This window comes from Dermacentor variabilis, chromosome 10 (assembly GCF_050947875.1).
Source record: "Dermacentor variabilis isolate Ectoservices chromosome 10, ASM5094787v1, whole genome shotgun sequence".
Lineage (NCBI taxonomy): Eukaryota > Metazoa > Arthropoda > Arachnida > Ixodida > Ixodidae > Dermacentor > Dermacentor variabilis.
In genome coordinates this window covers 129,460,993-129,480,586 of record NC_134577.1, presented here as the reverse complement: position 1 = coordinate 129,480,586, position 19,594 = coordinate 129,460,993, and the positions used below count along the sequence as shown (strand labels likewise).

At 47.5% G+C, this 19,594-nt stretch overlaps 2 protein-coding genes and 1 long non-coding RNA gene across 10 annotated transcripts in view; 1 reads left to right on the top strand and 2 right to left on the bottom strand.

Moving 5' to 3' along the window:
* Aldh-III (Aldehyde dehydrogenase type III) overlaps window positions 1–19,594 on the top strand; it is a 243,327-nt gene that overhangs the window by 182,092 nt on the left and 41,641 nt on the right. For 4 of the 8 annotated variants that reach the window (XM_075673389.1, XM_075673387.1, XM_075673390.1 and 1 more), the window contains exons 10-11: window positions 2,996–3,294; window positions 12,320–12,448. In XM_075673389.1, coding sequence (XP_075529504.1) covers window positions 2,996–3,294; window positions 12,320–12,448 — 428 coding nt within the window. Of the gene's footprint in view, window positions 1–2,995; window positions 3,295–6,995; window positions 7,071–8,360; window positions 8,409–12,319; window positions 12,449–19,594 lie in introns of those variants that run through there. The other 4 variants (XM_075673394.1, XM_075673392.1, XM_075673393.1 and 1 more) reach the window with 3 other exon arrangements.
* Window positions 6,110–10,025, bottom strand: LOC142560958 (uncharacterized). Its single transcript, XR_012823494.1, has 3 exons — window positions 9,800–10,025; window positions 9,557–9,736; window positions 6,110–6,468 (listed from the first exon to the last, which is right to left on the bottom strand). It is a non-coding gene; the product is annotated as an uncharacterized LOC142560958 (long non-coding RNA).
* On the bottom strand, window positions 10,039–10,952 carry LOC142559844 (uncharacterized). The gene is made up of 4 exons (XM_075671516.1): window positions 10,774–10,952; window positions 10,531–10,710; window positions 10,288–10,467; window positions 10,039–10,224 (listed from the first exon to the last, which is right to left on the bottom strand). The coding sequence occupies exons 1-4, from the start codon at window positions 10,840–10,842 to the stop codon at window positions 10,039–10,041; spliced, it is 615 nt and encodes a 204-aa protein (XP_075527631.1). The 5' UTR covers window positions 10,843–10,952.

Sequence of the window (19,594 nt, the reverse complement as noted above, 5' to 3'; positions counted from 1 at the left end):
CAGTCACAAGCACAGCGAAAATGACGTTAACTTGAACAGAAAACAAGTTTTGACTTTGGCTGACTTGTCAATGGATTGGGTCGAGGCATAAAGGTGGAGATTGCCAACATAATGCAAAAAAAGAAAAGAAGCGCGCAATTTAGAATATTTCTTTTAAAATGCTTAATTTTGCCATTATTCAAATGCAATTCGAGGGCCAAATTCAGGCAACACAAATTAAGGAAAAATAACTCGTTATGGTCAAGAAAGTATGGTAATAAATGTAACTAAGTAATCATCATTCCTCTGCTTATATACCTGCATTTAAGATATCATCCTAATGAAGCTACTATAAATCAATACTGCTAGAATAAACAATATTTAGTTCAGATTGAAGATTTACTGATCGTTCCATGCCAAGGAGGCTGAAATTTGATATGTGTACTGTAAAATAAGGAGCAGTGGGGCTGTGGCTAGGAGAGTGACAACGACGACGAGAAAGAACAACCTCATTTCGGTGCTCGATTGGCTACGCTACCTCTCACTGCTCCAACGTTCTAGTCGCGAACGCTTGCTGCTCAAAGTGCTTCGTGACATTTGGTGGAGGTGCTGGGCAGGGCAAAGGCTGCAATGGGGCGGTTGAACGACGAGGGGGATCTTTACGGCGTTGGCAAATGAGACGGGAGCGGACATAACGATGGGTGAATCGATGCATCCCCCGCCAGTAGTAACGAAGGTGTAGACGCCCATATGTCTTCAGTACACCGGCATGCGCGCACTGGGGATTGTCATGGAACGCTGCACAAGTATCCGAACGCAGGTGCCGTGGGATGACAAGCAACCATTTGCGGCCGTCCGGGAGGTAGTTACGACGGTACAAGAGCCCATCGCGAATGGAGAGGTGATGTGCTTGGCGACGTAATGCGCGATTGGTAGTGGGTGTCGATGGGCTGGACAAGAAATGCAGCATAGACACAATCCATGGGTCTTTCTTCTGCTCCAGAAGCATGTCCTTGGCAGCGAGGGAAGACTCGGACAATGAGGCCTTCGGGGAGCTAGCCTCGTCTGTTAGTGGCGAACGAGACAAGGCATCCGTATCAGAGTGTTTTCGGCCAGAATCTTACAGCACGCGAATGTCGTACTCCTGCAGTCGAAGGGCCCATCGAGCAAGACGACCGGATGGTTCTTTTAATGACGACAGCCAGCGCAGTGAATGGTGATCAGTTATCACGTCAAATGGGCGGCCATAAAGATATGGACGGAATTTGGTTATGGCCCAAATTATAGCCAGGCATTTCTTTTCTGTGACAGAATAGTTCAATTCAGGTTTAGTGAGTGCACAACTGGCGGAGGCAATGATGTACTCATCGAAGCCAGCCTTTCTCTGAGCGAGAACGGCCCCAAGGCCAACGCCACTGACATCCGTCTGTATTTCAGTTGGAGCACTTGGGTCGAAATGGCACAGGATTGGTGGTGGCGTCGGGAGATGATGCAGCTTTGTGAAGGCGGCATCGCAATCCAGTGACCAGGTTGAAAGGTTGTGACCACCACGAAGAAGCTGCATTAAAGATGCTGTTATGGTGGCAAAATTGCAGATGAAACGCCGAAAGTGTGACGCTAACGCAATGAGAGAGATAAAACTTTATTATGTCCTTGATGGGGTTAAGGGGTGGCGGGGGTTGGGAGACTAACCCCCAATCCCCCCCTTCCTCAGACGGCGGCCAGTCCTTGCTTTCTGGCGGCGTCTTCGGCCATTCGGACGGCCCAGAGCTGAAGCAATGAAGCAACGAAGCAACGCAATGAAGCTGCGCAGTTCTTTCAAGGTCTTTGGTCGGGGAAACTGGGCAACAGCTTGTATTTTCGCCGGATCAGGGCGAAACTACAAGCTTCTTCCGACACGACACAACACTGCTAGTGATTTAACATTGCTGAATTTGATGATGTGGCAGTTGGAACCCTTCCTAGCCTAGAAACTGAGATGCTGAACATGCGAGGACATGAATTTTCCATGTGCCTAATGTGCTGTGCTTTAGTTCTGTCATGTGTGTTGTGTTCCATCACACTGGAATAAAATGCAAACAGCCGAGCTTATGGCACATGCTGTGCATTGAAACCATTGCCATGATGATGTGTGCAGTTGGAGGGTTGATGTGGCTTCACGTCCTGAACCTATCACTTGGCTTATTGGCATTTGGAGAATGTTCCAGCTGCAGCCCACTGATTTCATAAGACCCTCATTGCTGCATGCTTGTGTAAAAAAAAATGTAATTGTTTAAAAGCATTGGCTCATAAAGAGCATTGTACAAACTGAGACTATTCTGCCAGCATAGCTGGGGATTAGCCAGAGCAACAAGGTTGGCCCAGTCTTTATTTCTTTTGTGGTTGGCTTACCTGCGGGGGTAACAACGTGGCAAGCAGTGTTGGTCATAAGAGTGGGTGACTTTTATACTTGCAGTATTAATAGTTATAAGAAAGTGTACTAAGATTTAACTTTGTTAGGTCACATCGACGATGGAATGCATATGGAATGAAAAATGTTCATTGTAACATTGAGACAGATAGACAGCAGTGTGGATTAGAAAGCAAACAGAGGTAGCCAATATTCTAGGTCTTAAAAGGAAACGGAGCTGGGCGGGCCATGTGATGTGTAGAGAACAGGGCAGAGAACTGGTGGACCATTAGAGTTACAGAATAGGGACCAAGGGAAGAGAATTGCAGTCAAGGAAGCCAGAAAATTAAGTGGGTGATACGATTAACAAATTTGCAGGCACAACTTGGAATCGGCTAGGTCAAGACAGGGGCTATTAAAGATCTCTGGGAGATGCCTTTGTCCTACAGGCGACATAAAAAAAAATAGGCTGACAGTGATGATCATGTTGAGGTATAGAGATCAAGTTTATCCAAATCTATGTTGCAAAACTTTGAAATGCACAAAGGCTGTGCACAATGAGTTAGAGCACTTTAAATGCTGTTGCAACGCCTGTCATCATGCAACGCGCCTTGGATGATGCTGCAGTGGACACGCTGCCCTTTGGTGGAGTGGGCCAGAGTGGCATGGGTCGCTACCATGGCAAGTACTCCTTCGACACCTTCTCCAACAAAAAGGCAGTGCTGGTGCGGTCATTCAACCCCATCGGAGAGGCATTTGGCCGAAAGCGGTACCCACCGCTGGATGACTTCAAGATTGCCTACTTCCGGCAGCTGCTGCTGAAGCGAGGATCTCTCCTGGGCACAGGACTGCTTGGCTGTGCCCCCTACCTGTGCGTGTTTGTGCTGGGTGTCGCCTCGGCCTTCCTTCTCCGATATCTGTTCCATGTGAGTGCTGTTTTCTTTCTCCAGGGTTGGTTTGCACTGACTTGACAGCGTGAATCGGCTGCCATATGTTATGGCGCTGCAACGGTCGAAACCATAAGACTTGTCAAGATGGAGTGTCATCTGATCTAGTCCCATCTTTGTCCAACTTGTTCCCAAAGTCCTTCCTCATCTCGTGGCTATCGAGATGAAGAAGAACATACTCGAAAGGAAAAAACATACTGAGAAAACGTACAATTGGAAGTCACTAAAAATAATTGAGACCCAACTGTAGTTGACATCAACATGATGCAAAGCGCCGCATGAATCGTTGCAGCACGAGACGCCGATGCGAGCCAAGCTGGTGAGTCTCGAGCAGCCCTGAAACACACATTGTCATTTTTACAGCTTCGGCAGGCTGACATATTTTGCACTTTCAAGTTCGGCCTCGGTTACAAGCTTCCTTGAGTGGCGAATTTTGGTGGGAAGTTCTGATAGGGGTGGGGGGGTGGCACTCAGCACGAATAGTTGCGGCAGAAGACGGGGATGCGCATAGAGCTGGTAGGGCCCTGGTGGCCTGAGCCGCAAGTTGTTGTTTTCCTATGGTGTAGTGTTTTAAGACTGTGACGGGAAATGTAAATGAAATTTAGCTGGTGGGCAACACAGGAATGCGATGGCTACAATGCTGCGAGAGCAATATGCAACACTCCCCTTGCACCACCTGCAGCCAGGGACGGCGGTGCGTTTGGGTTATCACCTTTTACCCCAAGCATTGTGACAATCATGTGTTGTTAACCAAATAAAAAAATCAATAAATAAAAAAAGCTTGCAGTATACTTTTAATGAAACAGATAAGTGAAACAGATAAGTGAAGATGCTTATTGCAATAGGGTTGGCATCGATAGCTGTGAATGCAGTGTGCGACGACCCGGGAGGAGATGTGCTAGTGCCGGAAGAAGAACCTTAATGCACACCGTTTTCATGTGAGAAGGGCGGGCTAGTATTGCGGGGATGTGGCTGTAACTGTACTCAATTGCATGCACCTCATGCCTTTTCTTGTTTACGTGGGATCTAGCAGCCGAAAAGAGTATCGTACAATTGCAGTTTGGCGATCTACTGAACGTTGATGCCGAAAGATTGTGTTTTCTGAGAGCATGTGAACCAGTAAAAAGTAAGCACAACTGTATTGGGTAATTTTTTATGTTCTCATTCACGAACGTTTACGCAGAGAAACTGAACGTAACAGGATCATATCAGCAAGATCATACTATACTTGATTACTGCAATGACAGCTGTGCGTCCTCTCTGGTCAAACCCAGCACTAACGGCTGCCACCACCAACATACCCACTCACTCTGATGTTCTGTATAGGGCAATATACTTATGGACGAGCTGAAACTCCCGATTATTTCAACATTTAAATACAAAACCTCAGTTATTTCCCTTATACTTTTCTTGGCTTCTATAGTTGTGACTAGAAACCGTGTGGTTAGGCACTGAAAAATGCTGCTCTAGGCACCTATAACAGGCTCTCAAGCTTATCATAAGAAGCCCACAAACATTGACACCAAAGAAAGCAAAGAGGAAATTACTTTTACTTACTTATTAAATTAAAGAAATGATAAATTAATGAAAATGAAAGTGGATGAAAAAACTACTTGTGCAGGTGGGGAACGATCCCACATCTTCGCATTATGCATGCAATGCTCTACCAATTGAGCTACCACGGCGCCGTTCCCCCTTTAATTTTCTTGGGTATTTGTTTCCTACTAGATCCCTGGGAGTGTTAGACAGCGCCACCATTCACAAACTTTGGCGGCAGATGTGGAACATCCTTGAGTGCAGATGAGTACATGATTTTCTTGGGTGAATGCAACTGGTCAATAAACCCACATGTGCTACCTGAAGGCATCAATGTTGCCGGATTCGGGGCCCTCATTATCTAATAAACAAAAAAGGGGGGTTAACCGAGAGGCCCGGTTCTTATTATTCATATCATAAGAAGCCCACAAACATTGACACCAAAGAAAACACAGTGGAAATTACTTGTACTTACTAATTGAATTAAAGAAATGATAAATTAATAGAAATGAAAGCATACGGCGGACGTCATTGAGCCAGACATCAACATTTTCTGCTAGAAACTGGTCAAAGTAAGCAATCTACTACGACAGGTCTGGCAGTGTGGTAACCGTAGTTGAGGGGCATGGCAGCTGTTGAAACAGAAGTGCCAGACTTTTGGGCATTGCAGGATCAAGAGTAAAACCTGAGCTGCCGGCGGTACCCACCCTGTCCATGCTTGACTGCAGCGTTGCCTCACAGCGTTGGTGAATGTCGGCTTTGAGACGCTGAATAACCTCTTCTGTAGAGTCGGTGCTGTCCAACTCTTGCGTCAGGCCAATTCATCATGGATAAGGTAAACTCTGAGCCGCAGCATGGTTATTAACTTAATCTCTTCCCAAATAATTCCTGGCATGATGTACCACAAAGCGAGGCTGGGCACACGGGAGACTAGATGAGTGAGCGCTAATCCGCAGGCCAAGCGTGGGACTCAAGTCGGTTCTGGGTTAGCTGTCACCATTGTTGGCACTCTTCCAACAACGGCTGTGTTTTTCTCCTGACAGTGAATGATCACCGACGAGTGGTAAATGTTGGGAGTATTTTCAGTCATGAGTCTTCGCCAACATGAGGGCGTGGGTACAATGATGAATGCGGTTGAAATGGCATACTGACCGTCGTTCTTGTGCTGCCATGGCTGGGTGGCTTGGAAGTGGTTCGGGATCGACTGCTTCAGATTAGGGGCTTGGGCTGAATGGAGGGAGACTTCGCAATGTAGGAAAACTGTTTAATGAGGGTTAAGGTTACATACACATTGTAACAGACCGGCAGAACACGCCAGCGGCTCGGGCTTGAATGCTCTGCCCATCATAGGGAGACGGCAAAACAAAGCAAGGCTCCTGAAAACGGAAGCAGAAACAGGTAGCTGATGATGACGTCACCGCAGCTACTTGCTGTGCAGGACATGTTGCACCATCTGTAGCAGCCCACGCCAACTGGGCCAGGCACATCGCATCACTTGCACTACTCACTGTCGTGACTATGCCTTGGCGTGCAATTAGCCCCTAGGCCTCCTGGGCACTTCTTTTCAGCTGCAGTATCTGTGGTGCAGGCATTAAATGGAGCCTTGTAATTTGGCCACTGGGAAATGAGAAAAAATGCAATGCATTCTGTATGTCTATAAATATTAAGCGTACTATGCTTACCAGCCAAAGATGTATTGAATGGGTGCTCTTTTTATGGGGAATTCAGAAAGAAAAGCTACCTATCAGCTGAATAAGTTATAGTACTACAATTTTTTCAGTGTGTAGCTTATTAGCTTAATTATACTTATAAGGTTTAGTGCTTCTTTGTGTGCTCTTTTAGTAAATATTCATTGATTATTGGCAAACGACATGCAAGTAACATAAAAAAAATTAATTCTGGAGTTATGATTTGATTGTGAGGCACCCTGTAGTGGGGACTCCAGATCAATTTTGACCACCTGGGGTTCTTTAGCGTGCACCTACTGAACAGTACACAGGCGTCTTTGCATTTCGCCCCCATTGAAATGAAGTTGCCGCAGCAGGGATTTGTTCGCACGACCTCGAGCATAGCAGCGCAACACCATAGCCACTAAGCGACTGCAGCAGAGAGGGTAACGTTTCAAATCTTTCACACTTGCACAGGCTGCATCTACTTGGGATTTGGACGGTGTGCCATGGCGACATACAACCTGTTTCTGCTAGTGAAACTTCTTGACCACAAATCTCCATTGGTAAACATGATTGTCACTCGGGTTTAAATTTTCTGCATGAGGACATCATGCCGTGCCAGACTTCTACTGCTGCAGATTGTAAACAAAGTACCTAAAGTTTTTGGTTTAGGTCATCCCCAATGGCGGTCGTTAAAAAGCAGAAAAACAAAACTAAGATAATAGTAAGTGTATTTGTGGCAACAATGTTCATGTTGCGATTCGTGCAGATAGAGTAAAAAGAAAAATTAACCTTTGTAGACATTTAAAATATTGGTCGCCATTGTACGTTGGCTCTATAGAGCCAATAGCAGAGTTACTAAGATCGGGTGTGAAAAATTGGTCGGAGTCTTTATAGCACTGCGATGTTAGTTATGAAAACAGGACAGAAAACTAGCGAACTTTTTGTCCTTTTTTTTTCCATTTTACTTTTGTGAAAAGTATCTGCTTTTTTTCCTGCAAGTCATGATGAAAACTGGCTAACATACAATGGCCAGGGAAGTAGCTTCACAATTATTATCGGGTGTTTCAGGGCTGGCTGGCCCAACAAAATGCCGCCGAAAAAAAAAAAAAAAGTGACAGACGGCTTTAAACGGCACAGTACACAGCTGTGTCTACTATTAAAGGGAATACCGGATGCATTGCTCTGCAGGCCGCTTCAACGAGTTTCATGCAGGCACAGTGAGTGCCGTGGACGGTGCCTTTCCGTCATCTGCTACTTTCTGCTGCCGCAGTTTGTATCGTGACGAAGCAAGCTGCTCACATGTTTATACAGCTGGCCAGAGACTACTAGGTCAGTCTCTGAAAGCTAGTGGTACACAGGCAGCAAGAAAATTACACAAGGGAAAGACATTAGCTTGCAGTTATCTTTGACAGCTCAACTTACAAGGAGAATGAGAGAAACAGTGTTTCATTGCTCTTATTACCTGACCTGTTCCATCATCAGTGAAGTTTGGCACAGCCATAATAGAAAATACGTCTGTCATGGGCCCATTGCACATGCACTATTGCATTATTTGAGTCGCTGCAATGTTTGGGCTGAACAAAGAATGTGCAGGCACCTTTGAAGTGTACTCAGCGGGATTTACAGCAGATAAGCACGATGGGAAACGTTTATGTGTCATATCGTTAGCTCCTGTGCTTGCAGTGATGCCTTTATCACAAGTGGATGCCTAAGTTTAGCAGCATGCAAAAGTGTTCTAAATGTAATTTAAATATATGCGTTGCTGATTGCTATATCCTTTCATTTAAGGCTGCAGCTAAAGGTATGTCTGAAGTTTCCCTTCACATTTTTTTACAGATACGTGAGGCGGATTCGGCACTGTTTTTATAGAAGTATGTTTTACATGTTTTGTTGGTTTTTGCATGTTTCACATTAAAGAAGTACTGAACAAAATTTTTGAGGCTCCGTTTCTTGCGCCTAATCAGTAGCTATTGACCCAGTAATCATGAAGATACCCATTCACTCTAGCGCGCAGTGAGCTTGTAAAGACCGGTTTTGGTTTCGAAGAGCACTTCATACCCCATGCAGTATGAGGCATGCTCATAAACAGATCATATCAGTGCTCAGGCCTGTGATGCACACTAGTGCACTGCCTACCATGTCATTGGTGTTCCTCTTTCGTCTGCTAGTTTGGTGGGAAACCTGTGCATTATTATTACATTTACTATTACACAATTGTAATGCTTCGTTGAGCTGAAGTCCACTACACAGTATAATCCTGGCATTAGAGACATTTATTATGTCCACAAACTTCCTACCATTGGCAGTTTACTGGGTAACTGAACGGGTGTACAATGACGATGTTCATTGGCATCTCCTTTGAAACAGGGCAGGAACAAATAGTCACCTCGCCCCTAGGCAGGAACGATGCTGGTAACATCTGTTGGCGCAGTTTCTAACCAGAGAGCACGAAAAGCTAATACTGCAACTTACATATTTTATATAGCTACTGGTTTGATGTAACAGTTCTGCAGAAACCCGCAAGGTGGAGAGAAGTAATTAATAAAGGGAAAATCAGACATCCACCCGTTCGTAGTAATTGCTACAAAGGAAACCCATGCGGGTTCCTCGAAAGAAAAGCCTCACAGTTGAAGAAAAATTTGTCCTGGTCCGGGACTCAAACCAGGGACCACCGCCTTTCCGGGGCAGCCGCTCTACCATATGAGCTAACCAGGTGGCTAGCAGATGGCAGGGCGAAGTCGAATTTGTCGACAACACGAAGCAAAGGCAAGAGTTTGACGTAATAGTTCTGCAGAAACCCGCAAGGTGGAGAGAAGTAATTAATGATGGGAAAATCAGACATCCATCCGTTCGTAGCAGTTGCTACAAAGGAAACCCATACGGGTTCCTCAAAAGAAAAGCCTCACAGTTGAAGAAAAATTCGTCCTGGTCCTGGACTCGAACCAGGACCAGAACAGTTGTGAACAGTGACCTAATGAAATACGAAGAGAATAAGTCTTTAACAATGTGCAAATGGCTTCCTGTGGCCTTACCATGAAACGGCGACGAAGCAGTAATGCCAGACGTGGGCAGAGGAACGTAACAATGATCTTTGGGCGCATTTTACTGAAAGAGCCTGGCGATGAGGCCTGACTAGGCTTCGCATGTATTGGGTCGTGCCGCCTGTCAAGTGGCACGACCCAACCAGGACCAGGACAGTTGTGAACAGTGACCTAATGAAATACAAAGAGAATAAGACTTTTAACAATGTGCAAAAGAGCTTCCTGTTGCCTTACCATGAAACGGCGACGAAGCAGTAATGCCAGACGTGGGCAGAGGAACGTAACAATGATCTTTGGGCGCATTTTACTGAAAGAGCCTGGCGATGAGGCCTGACTAGGCTTCGCATGTATTGGGTCGTGCCGCCTGTCAAGTGGCACGACCCAACCAGGACCAGGACAGTTGTGAACAGTGACCTAATGAAATACAAAGAGAATAAGACTTTTAACAATGTGCAAAAGAGCTTCCTGTTGCCTTACCATGAAACGGCGACGAAGCAGTAATGCCAGACGTGGGCAGAGGAACGTAACAATGATCTTCGGGCGCATTTTACTGAAAGAGCCTGGCGATGAGGCCTGACTAGGCTTCGCATGTATTGGGTCGTGTGCCGCCTGTCAAGTGGCACGACCCAACCAGGACCAGGACAGTTGTGAACAGTGACCTAATGAAATACAAAGAGAATAAGACTTTTAACAATGTGCAAAAGAGCTTCCTGTGGCCTTACCATGAAACGGCGACGAAGCAGTAATGCCAGACGTGGGCAGAGGAACGTAACAATGATCTTTGGGCGCATTTTACTGAAAGAGCCTGGCGATGAGGCCTGACTAGGCTTCGCATGTATTGGGTCGTGCCGCCTGTCAAGTGGCACGACCCAACCAGGACCAGGACAGTTGTGAACAGTGACCTAATGAAATACAAAGAGAATAAGACTTTTAACAATGTGCAAAAGAGCTTCCTGTTGCCTTACCATGAAACGGCGACGAAGCAGTAATGCCAGACGTGGGCAGAGGAACGTAACAATGATCTTCGGGCGCATTTTACTGAAAGAGCCTGGCGATGAGGCCTGACTAGGCTTCGCATGTATTGGGTCGTGCCGCCTGTCAAGTGGCACGACCCAACCAGGACCAGGACAGTTGTGAACAGTGACCTAATGAAATACAAAGAGAATAAGACTTTTAACAATGTGCAAAAGAGCTTCCTGTTGCCTTACCATGAAACGGCGATGAAGCAGTAATGCCAGACGTGGGCAGAGGAACGTAACAATGATCTTTGGGCGCATTTTACTGAAAGAGCCTGGCGATGAGGCCTGACTAGGCTTCGCATGTATTGGGTCGTGTCGCCTGTCAAGTGGCACGACCCAACCAGGACCAGGACAGTTGTGAACAGTGACCTAATGAAATACAAAGAGAATAAGACTTTTAACAATGTGCAAAAGAGCTTCCTTTTGCCTTACCATGAAACGGTGACGAAGCAGTAATGCCAGACGTGGGCAGAGGAACGTAACAATGATCTTTGGGCGCATTTTACTGAAAGAGCCTGGCGATGAGGCCTGACTAGGCTTCGCATGTATTGGGTCGTGCCGCCTGTCAAGTGGCACGACCCAACCAGGACCAGGACAGTTGTGAACAGTGACCTAATGAAATACAAAGAGAATAAGACTTTTAACAATGTGCAAAAGAGCTTCCTGTTGCCTTACCATGAAACGGCGACGAAGCAGTAATGCCAGACGTGGGCAGAGGAACGTAACAATGATCTTCGGGCGCATTTTACTGAAAGAGCCTGGCGATGAGGCCTGACTAGGCTTCACATGTATTGGGTCGTGCCGCCTGTCAAGTGGCACGACCCAACCAGGACCAGAACAGTTGTGAACAGTGACCTAATGAAATACGAAGAGAATAAGTCTTTAACAATGTGCAAATGGCTTCCTGTGGCCTTACCATGAAACGGCGACGAAGCAGTAATGCCAGACGTGGGCAGAGGAACGTAACAATGATCTTTGGGCGCATTTTACAGAAAGACCTGGCGATGAGGCCTGACTAGGCTTCGCATGTGTTGGGTCGTGCCGCCTGCCAAGCTGCTGGCCGCAGCCGCAGCCACAGCCATATGTTTATTGATGTGCTCTGCCACCTAGCGGAATCAGTGAAGCTCCATAGCTTGGCCATGAAATGGCTCGAGTGTCCACTCTTGTCGTTTACTATGTTACTCTATGGCACATGTCCCATCCCTTGACCCATGGCAAGGTACATTGCTGTTGATGATGATAATGATGGTTTATCACATCCCCTTCAAAACGGGATGGTGACAAATAGTCATGCAACTGCTGCTTCCGGACACCTAGTGGAATGTAACGGAATCGCAATGCACAGTTTGTATGTATCGATGCTACGTGACGCGCATGTCACATTGTGTGTCAAATGGCATGATACGGTCTATTGATGATGAAGATTATTTAATAGAATTCCCTTCGAAACAGCAGGGTGATAAACCTAACCTGCTTGAATTAATCAGGTATGAATTAGTAAAGGCAAAGCGCAGAAGACCAGGGCTCAAGAAGAACAACATAAACGCCAGGACCGGCGCCGGTCCTGTTGTTTGTGTTCTTCTTCTTGAGTCCTGGTCTTCTGCGCCTTGCCTTTACTAATTCAAGCATGAACCAACTATCCCAAGCAAGAGTTTTACTTAATCGGGTATGCTGTACATGTTTTTCATTACATCAATATTTATACATCTACATAATCTTCCTTTTCTTCCTCAAGAATTCTCTCTCTACCTTGTACTGCTACCTGCGCAACTGCTACACGATGTGTCACCTGGTGAATAATGGGCAACTGCAATGCAAAGGGCATACATATAGTTGTTATGCAGTGCGCATGTCAAATCGCAAGGTAAGTGGCACGATGCAATGCTAATGATAGTGGTGATGATGATTTAATGGCATACCCTTTGAAGTGTGTTAGCGACAGTCACCTAGCCAGCTCGATTTAATTGGCACACATTACAGCGAAGCTGTTAAAGGGACACCAAAGGTTACCAGAAAGTCAAGTTAAAATGGTAGAGCAATGTTCTAGAATGTCTAAGGTGTCAATATAATCGCGAACAGAGCTTTAGTAACCGAGAAATTGAGGTAAATGCATGACACGATTTGAGACCCCCCAGCGACATTCCGGTACTAGCCCGATGACGAAAGTACTCCTCATAATTTGTGTTACTAATACTCAACTACTCATATTAAAAATATCATTTCATTCGATTATAAGACGGAAGAAAATACTACTTGTCTATGTCTATTCGATTGTAAGAAAAAATAACATTTTGACGTTACCCTTCAGTAGTATGGGTGGTCGAAAGGTTTCGTTTTCGCTCGACTCTGTGCGCTCGACTCTGCGCCGCGCACTCTTTGGAGTTTCAGTAGTTTCGTTATCGTGTCGTGCTGTGCGGGTTCTGCTGGCTCGCGAAACTTTCTTTTGGAACAAGCAGTGAGAATGCCACGTCCATGTGATGTCGTGGGAAGCCCTCGTTTCCCGCTCCGGAGAGCCGATGTCAAGGCTGCCGTCATAGTACGCAACAACGCCGGCAGCGCGAGCCTTCAGCAGCAGGTCGCGCTCGTCAGTGCTCAAATCGCTGAACTTGAGCCCAGCGTCGTGAGCCAATCTGTCGTTGTCTGGGTCCATTGCGACAAGCGTCGAAGTTTGCGTCATAGAATTAAGTACCAGCTTATGGTCGCGCGTTTCTCCTTCCGCTAGCCACCATACTCCCGCTTTCGCTCTGCTGTCGGCTCTGTCTTGGCTCTGTTTCTGGCCGCGCGTTTGCATTTTGCGCAGAAAAGCCATAGCGCCGTCTGCGGACGCCGTTCTACTCACCGATGGCGCAACGTCACTATGAGACCATGATGTCAGTACTCCTCGATCGGAGGGCGGGCGATTTGAACTGCGCTTTAGGTACGGGGACGTTTCAGAACGCATTTTCTCTTAAAATAAGGCTCTCCTTGGCACGAAACAAGCGTTTTGAGGTTTCTGAGATGGTGTTTCAACAGTCTACGTTGACTTAATAGTAACCTTTAGTGTCCCTTTAAGGGCTAGTTTCCCCAGTATCACATCCGTGTGTAGAGAAAACTATCATCAGGATTGGCTGAAGCGTTGTCGTCATCTTCCACAGCTGGGCTCATTGGTGTCCCTTGGGGCGACTGCACAAATGCGCTTATGCCACTGCTCCCATGTTTGTTGCCGTAATGAATTAACTAATTAAAAACACAAAGACGTAACCAATAATTGGGAAATACTTTAATAAACCGTCGGGATTGGTTAACTATCTGTACAGAGTGCTTGGGCTGATAATTTTTTCTAGCATTCTTGTACTTGTCTCCATAAACTTGTTTTTCTTGCTCAAACTTTCTTTAACTGCCTCGTACCATTGCCTGTACATCTGCCACATGGCGTTCTACCTGGTGTAACATGGAACTGCAATGCAAAATGTGCACATATCAACTCTGCACAGCGCGCATGTCACATTGCTTGTCTCTTCACTTGCTAGGATGTGTTTTGAGGGCATTTTTTCCGCTGCATGCTAGCAAGCGCTGGCGTGTCTCGGTGATAGTGCAGCTGACACCCACACAGCAGGCCCGAACTCGATCCCGGTGGGAACTGTGTATATTTTTTCGCATTCCCGGCAATAGCTGCTGCAGAGACAGACACAGGCGGAGGTGACAGAAACCATCGCCAAATGAAACTGCTATTGGAATGAGCCCATAACAGCTTATGCCGTAGAAAATCCACCTCCATTCCACCCTTCAAAAGTGGATGTACAGCGAAGCTGTAGACGACATGTAGCATCTGCAACTGTGCTCGCACTCTTTCCATTTGTGCTTTGATGCCACAGTAGCAGGCTGTGCATGTTCGCAGAATCTTTTCTTTGCATGTGCAGCAGTATGCGCTTTCCCTGTATCCCACCAGACTTAGCACTGGCAAGACTAATGTGGCGCTCGTGACCACATTCGCGTCCCTTCCGTATGTGCTTCGGCACCGGAGTGCTCACTGTGCATGTTCGCGGCGTCCATACGCTTGAGTGTAGCCCGCGTTCATGAACTGAAATGTCACTAACTTTTTGAACAGTGTTTGCCATAATGTCGATTACTGTCACAGCACATACTGCATAACAGATGTAATGGGCAGAGCGCCCATGTGTCAAGGACAGATGCATCATGTGCAAATGTTCGTCACGTGTATACGCAGATGCACAGAACTGCAGCATACTTCATTCTAGTAGACCTGGCGCAAGAGCATTCTTGAACATACTATACTTGTCAGAGTAAAATTCATAAAAAAATTTGTAAGATACGACTTGCACACAACGTGCAGACATGATAGCATCGGATTGTAATTCAAATATACGACAAAACATAATTCTTTTTCGCAGAAATTCAAAAAGCCCGTTTCCAGCTGCTGATTCTTTTTTGGTGAGCGCAGAATGAAAAATCCCAACCAACTAGAGGCTAACAGTGTTGCTGTAAAAAGTACCAACTGTATGAGTTGTGCCGCGGCAAGTACACATCCGCAAGGTGGCTATTTTCCACTACCGGGCATGAAAAGAATGCCTGTGACGCTGTGGGTGGTGTTATTGAACACCAAGCTTCCCTGCACAACCTGAGATCTGGAAGCATCGCCTCCATTCATTCGGTGCATGAGATGGTCTACCAACTTAGTGGCAACCTCAAGAATGTGGCCCTGCTTCATGTGCCTGCTGCAGCCATCCAGGAGCATTGTCAGCAGAAGTCGGTGGAGTGCAAGTCAGTGCCGCGTATGCCAGGAATTGAGTCATGGCATGTGTGGATGTGTGCCCATGATGAGTCAGGCAGACATGTGTTGTTCGTTGCGAGAACTGGTGCTAGCCAGTAGACGGTGATTAACCCTTTTTAAGTGAAAACTGCAGAGGACACTCAGTAAATGTGTTCGAGCACCACAAGTAGCGTCAAGTTTCTCCTATTGCATTGCATCCCAAAAAACAAAGTAGAACACATGCTTGCTGTTCTTGCAATGCTAGAAAAACCCAGGTAAACCTTCCTTCATATGAGGCAACCATAGCATTTTTTTAGAGAGAGTAAATGTTAATCAATTGGAACAAGTTCTCGGGGCACTCAAGCAAGCACGGTCAACATCAGCCACTTTGGCCCTTTATATTTTTTAATAAAGCAAATGAGGATACAAAAAGTCACAACCCTGCATGGCACACGCAGCGCAGTCACAGTGTAAGCTGGGGGATATAGGCTTCACGGGAGCCCAATTGTCGACACCATGTACTACAGGGTCATCGTGGCGAAGTCTCCTCATGTCGTTTTCGCAAGGACAGTCTGAACTGTCTGTCCGGCGTTAACAGCGAGTTGGGGCTTGTGCTGCGGCTCCTCCCGCTCTCTGCACGGCGGTCTGGTGACCCTGTTGGTGGTGGTGGTGGTGGTGGTGGTGGTGATGATGATACTCCGTACAAATGGCACATACCTACCGTGGGGGATCAGCCGAGAATCGGGCTGTTTGGAGAAAAATAAATAAAACGAACAGTATTGCAGAAAAAAAAAATAGGGAAAATGTATTCTCCTCGGTGTTATAATTAATCATTTAATTGACTGTTTTTGGAGGGCAGCCAATTGTAATCAAGAATCAAGTTTTTCACCACAGTGGGTACATTCTGGTGGCTGTACCCCAATGTGGAAGCTCCAAAGCAAGGCTAGGACGTTTGTGCTGAGGCCAAGCTTGTTTAAAGGGTCTTCGAGCACCCTTTTTCTTACTGAGAAGAACCGTTGGCATGCAAGAAGAAAGTGATCAATTGTTTTATGGCTGCCCGCACTGCATACACAAAGGAGATGCCACCGAACCGACCCTCTGGCATAGAAGTTTGACGTCTGCATGCGGCAGCGAAGCCATGTTAATGTAACCTCTAATTTGCGTGCTGGACAAAATTTACTGCTCCAAGGGAATAGTAGGTGGTGGTAGTTAGAATACGAAGCTACACTATATTTATATAGCTCATTAATCATTGTGAATCTCCTAAACTTAGCAACAGTGACATAGGTGGTTGGGGGAACAGCAGATACTAAAGGGCCACCCAGGGAAGTCATTACTAATGAGTCTGCACACTTATTCAAATGTAAACCTTTGTGCCTGGGCACCCGAAATAAACCAGTCAAATGCAAATGAGACCGAGTCAAAAGATATTGACAAGTGTACTTGTCTTCATCGGGCGACACTTTTCGCCGCCGAACAAATGTTATAGCACAGCGGAGGACGCGCTAGCATGTGTGGGAAGTTTCTGGAATGTTATCAACGGTTCCATCCACTGTCTGTGACCGAACCTTGTGTAATCTGATTGCATGTGTACACGACGCGAATAATGTAGAACTTTCTGGAAGATGCGCGGGTCCCAGCGATTAGTCTGGAACATTCGACGATTGATGTATAAAAGCCGACGCGCTTGACCCGTTGATCAGATTTTTGACGATTGCCGACTGTGTTCGCCGCTGTCGCCTTTCTTCGAGTGTAGCCTGTTTTTAAGGGCACAAGTTCGCCCAATAAAGCGCTAGTTTCGTCTTTCGCAGTTTGGCTGCTTTCTTCATAGTCACTACCACGTGACATCTGGTGGAGGTGCTTGTGCGTTCATGTACCGAACGCCCCCGCAAAGCCGCGATCCAAGCCCGAAGCCCGAGGACAAAACGGACATTGCCCAAGACCAGCGTGCTAGCCGCAGACTGCAAGGACTGCCCCCAGAGCACGGACTTCTACCTGAGACGACATAGAAGATCGTGGCCAAGGCAACTCCAATAGCTGCCCCAGCGTCCCCCGTTATCCTGCAACAACCTCGGCACCCACCGACCTTCCATAGAGCAGCGAATGAAGAGCCGGAATCCTGGCTGGAGACCTACGAACGAATCGAGACTTTCAACAACTGAGACTCCGATGACAAGCTGCGGCATGTATACTTCGCCTTAGAAAACGCCGCCAGAACGGGGTTTGAGAACCGGGAGTCGACCAATGCGACATGGATCCTGTTCCATAGCGGCTTCCTGCACACCTTTACGAGTGTTATGCGCAAGGAAAGGGCCGAAGCCATGCTGGACGCCCGAGTGCAGCTACCTAACGAGAATGTTGCCATATTCACGGAAGAAATGAACTGTCTGTTCCGCCACGCTGACCCGGATATGCCCGAGGAGAAGAAAGTCCGCCTTCTCAAGCATGGTGTGAGGGAAGAATTTTTGGCGCGATGATACGAAGCCCACCAAAGACCATAGAAAAGTTTCTTCACGAGGCCGCCAGCATCGAGAAGACACTCGAAATGTGGAACCGGCAATTCAACCGCCGCACGAACTCTACCAACTACATAGGAATTCAATCGCTGGCCACCGACGATCTGCGCGAGAGTATCAGAGCGGTCGTACAGGAAGAGCTGCAGAAGTTGTACCCTATGTCGCAGCCTCAAGTAGCCTCAATTGCCCAAATCATCAAAGATGAGCTTGAGCGATCCATTGGAGTTCCTGAGGTGCAACCAGAATCACCACAGCCCCAGCCGGAAGCGATGACCTATGCCGCCATTGCCTGCCGCCAAGGCCCCCCTGCACGACCGCGCCAGGGACCTTTAACGCCACAATTCCATCATCCGCCGCCGCCAAGGCCCCCTGCATGACCGCGCCAGGGACCTTTAACGCCACACTGCCGTCATCTGCTGCCGCCAGCATGCCTGCCCGTCGCCCAGCGCCGCTACGTCAGGAAGACGGACATTTCGCGTTCTCCTGACCACCACCCACTCTGCTACCACTGCGGAGAAGCGGGTCACGTCTACCGCCGATGCCCATACTGGGAAATGGGACTGCAAGGGTTCGCCGTTAATGCGCTGCGACAACAGCTTGGCCGACTACGACTACCGATGGCCGACTACCTCGCCGCCACTCAGTGGAGCGCTCAACGACCGTCCCGTTCGCCGTCACCAGGCCGCTACCTGTTGCCGCAGCGCCAACCATACACTGGCCCAGCGCGGGGCCAGTCTGCAAGCCCATATCCGGAAAACTAAAAGCAGCAACCACCGATGGAGGTGCGGTTGCTGTTCGTCGAACTGACGAAGATCGTCCACCGCCGCCGAAGAGACCATCTCGACATAATAACGACATGCCGCCGTCCCAATGAAGTCAGGAGGCCAAGACTACACCGATGAAAGATGACTTGACAACACGACGTTCCAGCTTCAGTTCAACACGACGCAGCTGTGATCCGATGCCAAGACCTAACTGCAATGCCAGACAAAGAACCACCGACCTCGGCGTGCTTCTCGACGGCCACGCAGTCACCGCCTTAGTGGACACAGGGGCCAATTACTCCGTAATGAGTGGACACATCTCCGCCCAGTTGAAGAAAGTCAAAACTGCATGGGAAGGACCTCAAATTCGGACCGCTGGAGGACACCTCATCACGCCGACTGGAATCTGCACGGCAAGAATTACCATTCATGACCGGACTTACCCTGCCACCTTCGTTGTCCTCCAACAGTGTTCACTAGACGTCATTCTCAGCATGGGCTTCCTGAACTAACACGGCGCAATCATCGACCTGAAGTCGAAGTTGATAACGCTGTCGGAAGATGGAGCGGTACCGCCAGAGAGCTCTCGTAGTCACCATGCCTTAAGCATGCCTGAAGGTCAAGTCAGCATCCCGCCTCGCTCCAGCATTGTCATTTCCGTCGGCACCAAAACACCTGCTGACGTAGAAGGTGTCATCAAGGGTGACCAACATCTACTGCTAGACCGTGAAATCTGCATCGCAAGAGGGATCGCTCGACTGCCTGGAGGGAGAACTGAAGTGTTGCTGACAAACTTCAGCCAGGAGTTCAAGCACATCAACAAGGCCACGAGGATTGCCTACATCGAGGAAATTCTGGAAACCAGTAATGCGTTTGTCCTCTCAGATTCCGCCGCATCTACCCCGACGACCATGGTTCCCGAACCGGACTACGACATTAATCCAAGTCTTCCCGTGATTAAGCAACAGCAGCTCAGAAGT